Source organism: Panicum virgatum, chromosome 5N, assembly GCF_016808335.1.
Source record: "Panicum virgatum strain AP13 chromosome 5N, P.virgatum_v5, whole genome shotgun sequence".
Taxonomy (NCBI): Eukaryota; Viridiplantae; Streptophyta; class Magnoliopsida; order Poales; family Poaceae; genus Panicum; species Panicum virgatum.
In genome coordinates, this window is record NC_053149.1 from 40,130,498 (window position 1) to 40,146,547 (window position 16,050).

Genomic DNA, 16,050 nt, shown 5'->3' on the forward strand with positions numbered 1-16,050 from the left:
AGACTTCCTAATTTCTGTAAAGACACTTCGTGTGAAAAATACGTATAAAATGACTGCTCGCTATATCTATTTCCTGGAAGAAGACAGAAATGTATTTGTTGAATAGATTCGATTGGATACTGGCAAATGCGATTCCGACAAATAATACTTTTTTCGCAATTACAAGAAGGCTGGAAAAAGATCTAGCTTGCTAACCACCTCAAAAAGGCATATGATCAACATCTTATACTAATTATATATCAAATCAATGATTTGATCACTACTTTAAAACTACTTTTTTTTTTGCAATTACAGGTCTACTATCACCTATGATCTTTCTGCTTCGAATAGAGCAGGGCCGTGTAGCCTTTCGTCTGATGTACGCTAAAGAAGAACGTGAAGGCTGGGCAGCAGCCGGTGCCAAGTTGCCAACCAAGTGCTAGTGCACGACAGCAACCTGTACCACCAAGCACGATCCAATCGTGATATAGAAACTTAAGTGGAAAATCCACCGATTCTCTGTACTGTTGACTAAAGTCAACGGTCAGCATGCCTAACCTAGCATGATTGCCATTGTCATTGTCATTTGTCTATGAAGACTTGAACGGGACATGGGGACTTGAACGGGACATGGGTTTGGAAGAACATAGTTCCAAAATCATTATCCCGGGGAGAAGAGTCGACGCGGTGCCCAGCGGGGCCGTCGGCTGTCAGATCCGGAGCAGGTGGGTGCTCGGACGCCAACTGGGGGATGGGGATGAGGCCGGGGTCGGAGGCGGAGTGGTCGCGCACTGAGCGGTCCCAGTAGCGAGCCAGCTTGCCGAGCTCGAGTTTGACATCGTCCATGGAAGCCTTGACCCGAGACGCCATTCGTCAAACACCAAGGCTCCAGACTTGAGGTGGTCGATGCGGGCGGCGTGGCTGGTCTCAAAAGTCGTGGAGGTGCTGCTCCCACTTGTGGTCGCTGGCGTCAAGTTGCTTGGAAAGCTCGTCGATGATCAACTTGGAGTTGGGATCCATTCTGTAAGACTGGCCCGATCTTTCGAGAGGTAGGATAAATTCGATTGGTGGAGTATGTGACGTTGGAGATCCGGCTTCTAATTAGACACGATTCGAAGTCCCGCAACTGTTACACCGCTGCTCCGTTGGTTATTAACCAAGCACAACTTGATTGACCTTGCCGAGAAGACTTTTCCTGCACGCGAATCGAAGAACACAAGCAACAAAGGGTAAAACACACAATCTGAAATTGCAGATGTGTATGAAGCGAAAATAAAGATGTGGTTCAAGTTCTGATCAGAAAAGGACTAATCGCCACAATGGTGAAGAATAAGAACAAGAGCTCTGGATCACTATAAAAGGACTAAGCGACATAGTTACAATGAACGATTCAGTTTCTCCATGGATAACTAAACTCAAACAAAACCCTAATTGAAGCGTCCCCTTATAAAAGAAGACTTAAATGTGATACAATATCAGTCCCAGGAGACTGATACACATTTATTACATCAGATAGTACATCACCATACAATCCTCCGAGGAGGTGGACACTCGAGACAGACAATAACAAAAAGTAAAAAGGCTACGGTGATACACCAAAGCACAACCCACATGGGATCCAGCTCGTGCTCAGAGTATCGCGCCAGCGAAAGCATCCTGAACAGGGCCAACACCACAGGCAAGGTTGGGTGCAGAACGGAACCCTTACTCAACGTCCTCGGAAACAAAGTCTGGATCTTCCTCTGTAAAAATTAAACAAGAGTGAGTACAAACATACTCAGCAAGTCTAACCACACCCACGGAGGGGGTATAAACAGAATATAATGCACAGGGTAAATCAAGGATAAGGCTAGGGTTTAATTTGCGAAAAGCTAATTTTTATGCATGGGTTTATTTGAAAGAAAGAGGTTTTCAAAAGCCATTATCTTGCACTGAGTAACACGTAGGGTTGATCCATACAGGATCACAGTTTTAAGTTGCTATCGGACTCCTCATCCGCCGTAGCACACGGCACAGCTGCCGGACATTTTTCCAAAATAACTCACGCCAACCCATCCATTCCCAGAAGAATCACTAGTTGTGTGACCAAACCGTAACTCACCCAGTACCGTGGGCACGGCTATTCGAATAGATTTTAACTCTGCAGAGGTGTGCAACTTTACCCACAAGCGGGGTACCACAACACGATCACCTTAGTGTCGGTGCAGATCCCAACAAAGCCATTACCCACCTTAGCTAGACCCGACTAGCCACCACGGGATCCACCAAGGGGCCATTGACCTATTACCGAGGTTTAACCGGGGCATAAGTCACACAGAGCTTATCCCTTCTCCTTGGTCACCCGTTGCTCTCAGCTCTCCTGATAGCTATCAGACTAACTAGTTGGATTTATGCTAAGCCGTTGCCACATACAACGGTCGAGTGGTTTGCACGATAGTGGAGTTAGTCAAGATGACACATCAACTCGGTCTTTAGTTGTGACAAGATGGATATCTCCCAACCTTGCTCAACCACATAGGTACGAGCACACCATTTGGCAATTCACACAGAAGTGACATCCATATCATCTAACTCATCTTTCGAAAATTCCACATTTTCCTCTTCCCACACACTCACACATTTTCCTTTTAGAAAATAAGTTGTATCGTGTTTAAGGTCCTAAGCGTTCTAGCAGTGATTAACGTCCAAATAGAACAGATCATATTTAGAAATTAATCTAGGTGGTCAAGGAATGGTTATAACAAATCAAGGGGTGGCTATCCAACCATGTTTTCAGCAGTCAAAACATATGCAGTTTTGTAAAACAGGCCAATAGGTTGTGTTTATAAAACTGGGACAAAATATGAATCAAAGGATGTGATTGAATTTGCCGTTCTCAAAGCCTTCCGGGAAGTCCTGATCGAGGTACTGTCCGTCGGGTTCGGGGTCGCGGTACTGGTCCTCGCACACTTGCTCGTGGTACTGCTCGTCGATGGGTTCTCCCTCGTTCACACCGTGATCTACGACACACACAACAAGCACACGATAAATAAAAAGAAATAAAAGTTTTATCGTTGAGCTCGAATCGGAAACAATTAAGATATGGAGATAGGAGTAATATTTTTAGGCGATTTTCTAATGGCATGGCCGAGATTATGTTAGCAATGGCGTGGTAAAGTTTCAAGTCAATCGGGGAATGTTTGTCGCATGAAATGACGAATTAAAGAGGGGTTCAGGGGTTAAATAAGGATTTAGGGACCTGTTTGTAATTATTTTGGGAGAGAAAGGACTTGGTTACAATTTCTAGAAATACACGGGTTATTCTGAAAAAGGGGTAGGGGCATATTCAGAATTATTTCTATGCGTTGGAGGGTTTATTTGCGAATAGAAAAATAGAAAGGGTCTCTTTTGTAAAAGAACTAGAGAGGTGGGAGGGCTCTTAATTAAAACAGGGAAAGGGTAGGGGGGTATGGGGAAAAATGCCCTTATTCTACCTCCCCCCGCTGAGAAACAGGGGAGGGGGGTGGCGTGCCGGCAGCCTGGGGCCGGTGGCCTGGGAGCTCGACGGCGCTCGGGAAGTGGGGGAAAAGGGAGATGAGAGTGAGAGGATCCGATTCCTTGCCGCAGCTCGGGCGGAGGTGGTCCGATGCGGCTTGGCCACGACGGCCGGCGGGCGGCGGTGACCGTGGTGGCGCCTCTGCGGGGTTCGGTGGCGGCCCGGAGCTGGGGAAAAAGGGGGAGGGAGGTGAGGAGATTCTATCCTTTCCCTCACCTTGGGCGGAGACAGCGCGAGGAGGCGGCGCGACTGTGGCGGACGGCGGCCGGCTCTGGAGCTCGGCGCGGCGGTGCTGAGCTGGGAAGGAGGGCTAGAGGTGGCGGCGGGGGTGGTGGAGCTCGGGAGCGACGCGGAGGCCTATTTATAGGCGGGATAAGGCGGTGGAGGAGGGGGTCCGCGGTGGTGGCCGGCCGACGGCTCGGCGAGGCGACTTTAATGGCGCTCGGCCGCTTGCGACCGTCGCGGAGCGGCGCGGGCGTCGAGGGCGCCGATGAGCAGGGGTGGGTGGCGCACATGGAGGAGGGGCCGGCTGCTATGCTCGGCGTCGGGCTGTGCGGGCTCGAGCGGCGAGGCGGGGCGCTGTACTCTGCAGTGCGGCTCGGCGGCGCGAGCGGCGAGGCGGCCAGGCGATGGGACGAGTTAGGCAGCGGCGAGCGGCGCGGTGAGCGCCGCGGCCGCGTGGTGCCAGGGGCGCACAGGCGCGGGCGTGCAGCGCGTGGGGGAACAGGGCAAGGGGGTACGGCGCGGCGCGACGCTGCGCGGCGTCGAGCTACGCCGTGGGTCGCCGGGCCGGCGCGAGCGGCTAGGGGGCAAGGGGCACAGCGGCTCAGTGAGGCGGGGTGGCAGGGGGGTGGCCGCACAGGTGAGGAAGGTGGGGCCGGCGTCGAGCTGCCCTGCAGCGCGGGAGGGCGCGGCAGAGTGGAGAGGGAGGAAGAGAGGAGAAGGAGGGAAAAAGGAAAAAAGAAAAGGGGAAAGGAAAAAAAGGAAAAAGGGAGAGAGAGAGAGAGAGAAATAGAGATCGCACCGGCGGAATTCGCGACGGCGACTGCGGCCGGACGAGCACGCGCGCCGGTCGGCGACGCGCAGCGCGTTGCGCGGAACGAGGGAAAGAAAGAGATGGGACGGCGAAAATTTCCATGAAGGAATTCGAAGGATTAGGGGCTCGGTCGGAAAAGGGGTTTAGGGATGATTTGAGCTCAACGATGAAAGGAAATTTTGAAAATTATTTTTAGCGCGTGATTTATCTTGGTAAATTTTTTGGGATTCGGCTGGCTCCTAAACATATGGGGAAACTCTTTCTTCAGAGCATCTTCACGCTCCCATGTAGCTTCTTCTACTCCGTGTCTGCTCCATTGAACTCTGCAAATCCGTACTTCGGAGTTTCTTGTCCTCCTAGTGACAGTGTCCAAAATCTTAACAGGTACTTCCTGGTACCGAAGGTCTGTTTGTAGATCTATTTCTTCTTCTGGCACATGCTCTTTTTCTCAGGTACCCTCAAACATCTCCTTAGCTGGGATACATGGAACACCGGGTATATATCTGACATTCCTTCTGGTAGCTCAAGTCGGTATGCTACGGCTCCGACTTTCTTCAGAACTTGATACGGTCTAATGTACCGAGGGGCCAACTTTCCGTGTACCTAAAATCTTCGAGTTCCCCAAATAGGTGAAACTTTAAGGTAGACGAACTCTCCCGGGTTGAAGCTTATTTCTCGTATCTTCTTGTCTGCGTAGCTCTTCTGTCGAGACTGGGCGGCCTTCAGCTTTTCTCTAATCTCGGCCACTCTTTCTTCCGCTTCCTTTATGAGTGCGGGTCCAACTAGGGCACGTTCTCCAACCTCTGACCACATCAGAGGAGTTCTGCATTTTCTCCCATAAAGAGCTTCGAATGGTGACATGCCCAAGGTTGCTTGATAACCGTTGTTGTATGAAAATTTTGCATAGGGAAAACTCTGCTCCCAATCCTTGCCATAGGTAAGGACACATGCTCTCAACATATCCTCTATAATCTGATTTACCCTTTCTGTTTGGCCATCCGTTTGTGGGTGATAGGCGGAGCTGAAATCCAATTTGGTGCCCATGGCTTTATGCAAACTTTTCCAAAACCTAGAGGTAAATTGGGTCCCTTTATCTGAAACAATTCTGCTAGGCACACCATTCAACTTTACTATGTTTTTCACATAAAGCTTAGCTAGCTTTTCTCCACCGTAATTGGTCCGCACGTGTATGAAATGAGCCGCTTTAGTGAGTCGGTCCACTATTACCCATATGGAGTCATGTCCTTTCTGTGTTCTGGGCAAACCCACTACAAAGTCCATTTCTATCTCATCCCATTTCCAAACCGGGATGGGTAGGGGTTGCAACAATCCTGCTGGCTTCTGATGTACGGCCTTGATCCTTTGACAAGTATCACAATGGGCGACAAACCGTGCAATATCCGCCTTCATTCCCTTCCACCAATATTTTTGTTTTAAATCCATATACATCTTGGGGGATCCTGGGTGAATGGAGTAGGCCGAGTTATGGGCCTCATCCATAATTATCTGCCGGAAGTCTCCTTCCTTAGGCACACAAATCCTATTTTTATACCATAAAGTTCCCTCATTATCCACTCTAAAGTCCGGTGCCTTATTTTCTCCAGTATGCATTCGGATTTTCATCAAGTCCTCGTCCGAACTTTGGGCCTTTCTGATTTTATCCTCCAGAGTGGGTTGAATGCTCATCTTGCGACTGGAACCTCGAGGGACAATGTGCACATTCAATCGTGCCATTTCTTCCTGCAGATGGGCATCCTTGGGTCCATAAGATTTCCGGCTTAAGGCATCGGCTACCACATTAGCTTTGCCAAGGTGGTAATGAATTTCCACATTATAATCCTTAACCAGTTCTAACCACCTTCTTTGCCTTAAGTTCAAATCTGGCTCGGTGAATATATACTTCAAACTCTTATGGTCGGTGTAGATCTCACACTTATTTTCAATTAGATAATGTCTCCAAATCTTGAGGGTATGCACTACGGCTGCAAACTCCAGATCATGTGTTGGGTAATTCTGCTCATGAGGCCTGAGCTGTCGGGAAGCATAAGCTACTACCTTCCCATCTTGCATGAGAACACACCCTAACCCTTGGCGGGATGTGTCACAATAGATGACAAAGTTCCGGTGGATATCAGGTAGGGTTAGTACTGGAGCGGTTGTCAATCTCCTCTTCAATTCCTGAAATCTCCTTTCGCAGGATTCTGTCCAGACAAACTTCTTTTCCTTCTTAAGCAACTCTGTCGTGGGCCGGGCTATATTGGAGAGTCCCTCAAGAAATCTCCGATAATACCCAGCTAATCCATGAAAGCTTCTGATTTCACTAACATTGGTCGGTTGCTGCCAGTTAGAAACTGCTTCGACCTTCTCAGGGTCCACTGCTACTCCTTCTGCGGTCAGAATGCGACCAAGGAAAGCTACTTTCTCAAGTCAGAATTCACACTTGCTGAATTTGGCATAGAGTTTGTTCGCTCTCAACTTTTCCAGAACCACTCTTAGGAGTTGTTCATGCTCCTGAGCACTTTTGGAGTAGATGAGCATGACGTCAATAAAGACTACGACAAACTTATCTAACTCGTCCATAAACACCTTGTTCATGAGATTCATGAAATAAGCAGGTGCATTGGTGAGACCAAAAGACATCACCGTAAACTCAAACTGCCCGTAACGGGTGACAAAAGCTGTCTTTGGGATGTCACTTTCTCTAATCTTGAGCTGATAATGTCCTAACCTCAGATCAATCTTGGAGAAGTACTTGGCTCCTTTTAGTTGATCAAAAAGGTCATCAATCCTGGGGAGGGGGTACTTATTCTTGATGGTAACTTCGTTCAGTGCCCGGTAATCTACACACAACCTCATACTCCCATCCTTCTTCTTGACAAATAGGACTGGGACTCCCTAAGGCGACGAGCTTGGTCTGATGAAGCCACTTCGTTGTAGTTCTTCCAGTTGCTTCTTTAATTCCGTCAATTCAGAGGCTGCCATCCTATAGGGTCTCTTGGCTATAGGAGAGGTTCCAGGGACAAGGTCGATGACAAACTCTATATCCCTATATGGTGGCATTCCGAGAAGTTCTTCAGGGAAAACATCTGGGTATTCGTTTACTACTGGAACTTCTTCCAAAGACTTAGCTTCCATGCTAAAAAACATTGGGTCTGGTCCACTTCCCTGGTTATGGCAGGTCACTCGTACTCCTTCTGGGTTCGTTAGGTGTACCACCTTGTCGGTACAACCTATGAGACCATTGTGTAGGCTTAACCAGTCTATTCCAAGGATCACGTCTATTGCCTTAGACTTAAGTACCACTAGGTCTGCTAGAAATTCTACCCCACTTAAATTGATCCTTACCCGTAGACAACCCAGTTGACACTTGATGTCACCTCCAGGCGTCCGGGTTAATAAGGGTGTTTTTAGTAGTACCGTAGGTATTTTATGCTTATCCACAAAACTTGACGATACGAATGAGTGTGATGCTCCAGAATCAAATAATACTATTGCCAGAGTTGAGCTGACTAGGAACTCACCAAGTACCACTCCTTGTGCACCCTGAGCCTCCTGCGCGTTGATGTGGTTGACGCGGGCTCGTCCATAAGGCTGCTGGCTGTTGTTGTTGCCCTTGTTGTTGCTGCCGACGAGGACACGGTTGGCTCCGGATACAGGTGGCCTAGGCCCATTCACCGAGTTGGAGAAGGCTGATGCAGTAGGCTTGTTCTTGGCATATGGGCAGTTGGCAATGTAATGCCCTGTCTCACGACAGTTGAAACATGCCCTAGCATTATTGTTGGTGGTGGTGACTTGGCTTGCATTGCTCTGCGGGGCCTTCATAGTGTTCTGGCTTCTGAACTGTGTGTTATGGGCCTAGGAGCCTGTCACTTGGGACCGGGTCCTGTACTGCATTGGGGCCTGAGATCTTGGTGCAATATAGCTGGAGCTCCTTGGTTTCTGGAAGCGGTCCTGCTGGCAGGCCTTGCTTTCCAGGAACTTACGCTTATTTTCCTTCCTTTCTTCGGCTTTGGCCCTTTCTGTGAGGATGGCCATGTTTATCAGAGTATTGAAGTCTGGGTAAATCTGAGGGGTGAGCAAGGTCCGGAGTTCTGGGCTCAGTCCCTTCTTGAACATGTCCTGTTTCTTTTCATCCTTGTCTACTTCTTCTCGTGCATAGCGGGCAAGCTCCATGAACTGGTAGGTGTACTCTTCCACAGACATGCTCCCTTGCTGCAGTGCATGGAACTCATCCGCCTTGCGCTTCATGGTGGCTACGGGGATATGGTAGCGACGGAACTCCTTCACAAATTCCTCCCAAGTGATGGTGGAGGCATCTTCGGCAGCGGTGCAATAATTCTCCCACCAAGCTAAAACAGTTCCAGTGAGTTGGTGAGCTACCAGAAGAACCTTGTCTCGGTCTTGGCATTCGAATGGCTCGAGCTTCCTTTGGATCTCACGCAGCCAGTCATTTGCCTCCAAGGGGATGCTGGATCCTGCAAAGGTGGGTGGCTTGGTCCTCAAGAAAGCTGTCAGCTTGTCATTCATGGTCTGCTCTCGTTGCCGCTTGTTGATGAGGGTATTGGCCAGGGCTTCCAGTATGAGGGTCTGATTGCTTATTGCCTGTGCCAGGTCCCCGAAAGGTGGAGGCGGTGGCAGTGGCACTTCTCTTTGGTTTCCTCCTCCGTTCTGGCTTACTTCCTGTTCGTTCTGAATAGGGTCTTGTCCGTTAGGCTGTCCTCCCGCTCCAAGGGCTGCAGGGGTCCGATTGCGGGAGGCTCTCGAACTGCTTCGAGAAGCCATCTGTAGATTGGGTGAGATTGAGATTAGGATTAATTGATGTTTAAGTTGTTTAGTTCGTATTTTTGAAAAGGCAGAATCCACCTTCTACCGATAAGCTCACAGACTAGCAAACAACAAGCACAAACAACTTTATTACTGCAGGAGGTACACACTAGGACAAGGCCAAACGCGTACTACACGTCTGGGTACAAAGATCACAATTAAGGGTACAACTTAAGCCAGAGGGACTGGGGGGCTTCTTCTAGGGTGGCTTCGGGACAAGCTACTAGCGGGGCGAGCCTTCTTCTGGGGCAGAGTGTGCGAGTAGTCCTTGTTCGCTGTCCTCTAGGTTCCCGTTTTCCAGGGGTTGTCCAGCAGCTTCCCCTTCTTCGGCGGCGGTAGACCCTTCAGGGTTCTCGGGTGGGGCTTGTGGGGTTCCCAACATTGGTCCCCATCCTATGTCAGGTGTTCCAAGTAGGACTTGGTTTTCCCCAATTGCCGGGACTAGCGTTCTACTTCTGGCCCATTCTTGCATACGCCGGTCTCGTGCATGCCTGAGGCTCTATTGGGCAACCGCTTCGCTGCTGACCGCGGCTGCGGCTCTCCCCTCGGCTTGAGCTGCCCGGATCTGTTGCAGTCTTATAGCGAGCTCTGCTTGCTCGGCCTGGTGAACTTGCTCCCTCAGGATGTTGGCTTGCTCGTCAAAGAGCTGATCCAAGGAGGCTAGGTAAGTAGCCACTTGGTACAGGGGGTCCTCTTCATGGCGGCGCCGTTCCAGGCTTCTCATGCGGGCTTCCCAAACTGGGGTCCTGATGGCCGGAGGGAAGAACCTCATCGGAGTGGGGGCTAGGTGTCCTTAAAAAATCTGGCACAGATAACGGAGCGCTTTCCTGACGGCCAAGGAATAGGTGTCTTGGTGCCTAAATCCCGTGGCGGTCACTCGCCATGGCTAGATGTCGGGGTAGCGGTCACTTCTGGAGATGACCAGGATCACCCTGCAGCGGAGGGTACCATGGTGCTCGTACTCCCTGCTATAGTACCTTGGGCATTCCGAAACACCAAGGCACTCCAGGGCGTTGATCAAAAGGCTGGGGAAGCCAGGTGCAACTTGGCAAAGGCCCTGGGTTCATCCTTCCTCAGCCATCTGAAAACAAAGATTGGGTGAATAAGTTTTGCACAAATACTTGGGTACACAGGGGATAGATGGTACTTATTATTACAACATGGTGGGGTACATTTTCCATGGATACACGATTATTAGGATAGGGGTTCAAGTTTAGGTGTGCTACTCTCCTATCATGGGGACTCTTCCTCGATCTGGATAGGGCGCTTCTTTGGTGGAAGACACTGCTCCATCACATCGTCTTCGGTCTGAGTACCCTTATCCCAATGGGTTTCTTCGGGTTCTTCTTCTATCCACTCACCTACTCCTCTGTGAGCCTCGTCATTGGGCTTGGAGAGTGGCTAGGGAATTCTCGGCTCGTACGGCTCTCATCCGTTGTTCCTCCATTTCTTGGATTGCCTTTTCTGCCCTGCAGATTTGGTGCTTCCGTTGTGCCGCCTGTTCGCGGTAGAGCTCATCCAGGCCGGTGAGGTAGATGGATAGGTGGGAGATAGTATCTTCTAGGTCTTCTTCTTCTCTCCTGAGTCCTCTCATTCGGGCAATCCATGAGCGTCCTCTTCCTCCAGTAGGCGGGAAAAATCCCATAGGAGTCCACTGAAGATGATGCTTGTAGGCCACACGCATACGTCGCAGGGCTTTTCGGGCAGCCTTCCGGTAGGTGTCAGGGAAGCGAAAGCCCGTGGTCGAGATGAACCAGGGTTCCACGTCAGGGTAGCGGGTGCTTTTTCCCATGAAGATCATCATATCACACCGAAGGGTGCCCCTGGAGTCATATTCCCGGTAAACGTACTCCGGTGGGTCCACAACTCCGATGCATTCCAGGCTGAGTAGCAATAACTTCGGAAGGCCTGGCTCTACGTGGCAGATTCCGCCACTCCATCCATTGTCAGCCATCTAGAACAGGGCAAGAGTCAATGGTGAGTGTATGAGTGGAAAAAGGATTAAGCAAGGCAAGTCCTAATGTGGAAAGGCTCGAAAAAGGGGTCTCGATCCTAGGGTCACGTCCTACGGCCAACCTACGCCTCTGATACCACCTGAAGCATCCCCTCATAAAAGAAGACTTAAATGTGATTCAATATCAGTCCCAGGAGGCTGATACATATTTATTACATCAGATGGTACATCACCGTACAATCCTCCGAGGAGGTGAACACTCGAGACAGACAATAACAAGAAGTAAAAAGGCTACGGTGATACACCAAAGCACGACCCACATGAGATCCAGCTCGGGCTCAGAGTATCGCACCAGCGAAAGTATCCTGAATAGGGACAACACCACCGGCAAGGTTGGGTGCAGAACGGAACCCCTACTCAACGTCCTCGGGAACAAAGTCTGGATCTTCCTCTGTAAAAATTAAGCAAGAGTGAGTACAAATGTACTCAACAAGTCCAACCACACCCACGGAGGGGGTATAAACAGAATATAATGCACAGGGTAAATCAAGGATAAGGCTAAGGTTTAATTTATGGAAAGCTAATTTTTATGCATGGGTTTATTCGAAAGAAATGGGTTTTCAAAAGCCATTATCTTGCACTGAGTAACACGTAGGTTGATCCATACAGGATCCCAGTTTTAAGTTACTACCGGACTCCTCATTCGCCGTAGCACACGGCATAGCTGCCGCACACTTTTCCAAAACAACTCACACCAATCCATCCATTCCCAGAAGAAACACTAGTTATGTGACCAAACCGTAACTCGCCCAGTACCGTGGGCACGACTATTCGAATAGATTTTAACTCTGCAGAGGTGTGCAACTTTATCCACAAGCGGGGTACCACAGCACGATCACCTTAGTGTCAGTGCAGATCCCAACAAAGCCATTACCCACCTTAACTAGACCTGACTAGCCACCACGGTGTGACATCCCAAAAATTCACCTAAAGAAATTACTCGAAATCATTTCAAAATTTCAGTTCGTCGTTTTGCTCCCCCAAATTCCCCGGAACCCTTTCCATCAAATCTCTGTCCCGACATCCGAATCCAATCACTGTTCCGTCTCCCTGATCCTCATCGTTCCGCACGTCACGCCCGACCGACACGCGTGCTCGCCCAGTCGCGGTCATCGCCGCGATCAGCGCCGACGTGATCTCCTTCCCTCTCTCTTTCTCTCTCTCTTTTTCTTTTTCCCTCCCCTTTTTCTTTTTCTTTTTCCCTTTTCCTTTTCTTTTCTCCCTCCTTCTCCTTTCTTCTTCCTTCTCCTCTGCTCCCTGCCCCGCACGCCTCTGCTCCCGGCCCCTCCCACGCGCCCACGCGCCCTGCCCACGCACGCCAGGCTCCCTGCTCCCACGTGAACTCGCCGCGCCGCCCGTCGCCAAGCAACAGCGCCACCCCCTCTGCTCACCCGTCCCATCACTCGCCACGCCGCACGACACAGCACCGCCGCCTCGGCGCTCGGGCACACTACGAGCAGAGCTTGCACGGCTCCCGCGCATCGACCCCCCTGCGCCGACCACCTTCCCAGCTACTGCCCTCCCCGCTACACGCCACCGCCTCCCCTGCCCGCCTCGACGCCCGCGCAGCACAGCGCCACCGGCCGACCGTAGCACTCCCCCATCACCTCATTCTGCCTATAAATAGGCCCTTCCTGTCACCCACTACCACCACAACGCCGACCACAGCCGCTAGCCTCCTCCCAAGCTGCGCAGCGCCGCCTCCTCGCTCCATTCCAGTCCAAGGTGAGGGGGGCAATAGAATGCCCTCACCTCCCTCGACGTTTCCCCCTAACCCTAGCCGCTGCCGGGCCTCGCAGTGCCGCCGCCACACACGCCGGCCGCCGCCGGCTGCCATGGTGCCGCCCTTGCAGACTGCCTCCGCCCAAATCAAGAGGGGGAAACGATTCCCCGCGGCCCCTTCCCCTTTTCCCCCGGCTCCCACCCGCCGTCGTGCCCTAGGGCCGCCGGCTCAGGCACCGCCGGCGCCCTGATCCCCCTCCCCTGTTTTGCCCCGTCGGGAGGTAGAAGAAGGAGGGGCAAATTTGCCCAAAGGCCCCCCTCCTTCCCTCTATTCTATTAAGAGTCCTTCCACCTTTCACTACAAGGATCGTAAGAATAGCCTACAGTTTTCTAATCGTCGGGCATTAACTTGTACCATCAGTAAAGGTAATAACCGAGGGCATACCGTCGGCAATCTCCCGTCGGCCACTCTTGGTCGGGCATTCCCCCTTTCACCGAGGGGCGGTCGGTAAACCAATAGGCAACAGCAAATACCCGACAGTTGACCATCGGCAACTAAATAGTTCACCCTCCGTTTCGATAGTGGGCCCAACATGGTTTGCCGACCGTAATCTGATCCATGACGATTTGTTTCACCGTAGGGAAATGTATTCGCTGATGAGATTTTCTTAACGGTCAGGGATTTTACACTATCGGTCATGTATATATATAAGGGTTTTATATTCCCCTTGGCTATAACAAAATAGGACAGTTCCATTGGACCGTCGGGTTTCGAGTATCCAACATATAATTTGACCATCGGCAATATAAATATCCAACCATTTTGAGATATCCATCCAGCTTAAGATTATTTTCAGACACGTAAAACTAATATGTGATCATGAGGATCAATTGCAAATGCTTAATAGTGAAAATTTGTAGCATTTCAGAAATTGCATTTAATATTGTATAGTAACAAGTACGGAAGAAAGGTACACATATACTCTAAAAGTGGCAAATGGCATAATTCGATAAGTTACTAATGTAAATAATAAAAATACTTGACTAAGATACTACTATCAATATGGCTTAAGGCCCACAACGTCATCCAACTCCAAAGTGCAACACCAGCTTTCATTTGCGGCATATGATCTCCAGCGAGGAAAAGAAAAGTATGTCCTCGTCACCAAAGGTTGTAATCCTCATCATCACTGTCCCTACCATAGTTGCGATAATTCTCGTCATCTTCATTGTCCATGTATCCTTCATCATCATCGTTGTATCCTTCATCATCAACGTTGTATCCTTCATCATTATCATTGTATCCTTCATTGTCCTCATCACGGCAGTCTATTCTATCAATGTTTTCCTATATAAAATTATGTGTAAGCGCAAAACTTGCTTGTATTCCAATTGTTACAACAATCTTGGCTATTACATGAACACATTGTTTGCACAGTTAATACGAACCTGTCCAGATATATCATGACCAATTCCATCATGCTCCTGTGAGACTGCATCCTCAAATTCAGCATCCTGCAGGTCAGCATATTAGTATGCACCTTTAGCTTTTTGGCAATAAACTGAGATGGACGGAATAAAATACAAAGATAAACAACTAGTGTGATATCTTAGTTTGTTTTAACCATATGTGTGCTTGAGACTAAATTTATTCAAGTTCCAACTATCTAAGAAAATGAGATCTGGGAGCATTCCATCCTAAATTTTGTACATAAATACCAGGGACTAAAGATTTTTAGCTCAAGTTAAGGGTTTAGATCTTGTAGTCACACAAAAAGCTGAGAGTATTATTTTCTAGAATGATAGGATATAGTTATTTGAATGCTAGTTCAGGACCATATTAGAATGTACTATAGCCTTTATGTGATAGAAAAATTCAGAGCTTAACTTACCAAGTTAGGTACAGTTTCCTTAGCTAATGCATCATAATCCATTCCCCCTTTAGCAGCCAGAGCCTATTAACACTTGAATATTAGCAACAGTTACATCTTTTTAAGCATATAGTTATTAACAACACATATTACCCGCACAACACGTTGAAGCTCCTGATAACGATCATTTTCCTTTCGGAGCTCTTTATTCTCCCTTTCAAGCCGCTTCTCTCTAGCAGTAGTATTCGGTTGTGCACACCTCTTCCTTGTCTTAATTGTTTCCTTCTCACTAATGCTAATTGCCCCATCAGCAATTCCCAGCTTGCCATGTGGCATTCTACCCACACATTCATATATGACAGAGCAGCTCCTAAGAACCACCTATGCACTCAGTGTATAGTGATCTCTGTTCTTTGTTACACTTTCACCATACTGTTCCACCAATTAACCAATGATTTATGAGACAGATCAATTATAGCACCAGGTAGGCAATATTAGCATCAAACTATTGCACACGTGAAAGCTCAAAAAGTACAGATTGAATAAGAACCCTAACTAAATTCGTTCATACATGATATATATGCAAACAATCTGCCATAACCAAGGATCAGAGATAGCCACGTTTAACCATTGGGTTATCAAATTACCCACAAACAATCGCAGCACATACCCGCAAAAAAAATCGCAGCACAACAATGGAAACTTAAATCATCACAAAGAGAAAAGACAGCAGGGGGATGGTAAACAGATAAGACGGGATGAGAGGGAGACTTGATTTCTTGCTTTTCCCTTGAAGCCAATAATGATCTCCTGTTTGATCTCTGGGCAACCACACAATAGCACACCAGCCGCCAGCTGCTAGCCGCCAGACGAGAAGAGGATTAGATTAGATTAGATTAGATTGGAGGAGGTGAAAAGGCTTTTTAGGAAGGAACGGTCTGACAGAAGGCGGGCGTGATCATAGGGAAGTGGTGGAGAGATTGGGCGCGGCAAAGTTTTCGTTGCGCGCTAAAATTGCTCCGTCCGCCGCCTCTACTTCCCTTGCAGATTTATATTTAATTAACTACCA

At 49.1% G+C, this 16,050-nt stretch overlaps 1 protein-coding gene across 1 annotated transcript; it reads right to left on the minus strand.

Annotated features, from left to right (window-relative positions):
- Positions 1–14,113: 14,113 nt before the first annotated feature.
- Positions 14,114–15,833, minus strand: LOC120672277 (coiled-coil domain-containing protein 1-like). The gene is made up of 4 exons (XM_039952600.1): positions 15,135–15,833; positions 15,003–15,065; positions 14,560–14,625; positions 14,114–14,458 (listed from the first exon to the last, which is right to left on the minus strand). Exons 1-4 carry the CDS (start codon positions 15,315–15,317, stop codon positions 14,273–14,275), a joined length of 498 nt encoding a protein of 165 aa, XP_039808534.1. The 5' UTR covers positions 15,318–15,833; the 3' UTR covers positions 14,114–14,272.
- Positions 15,834–16,050: the final 217 nt, after the last annotated feature.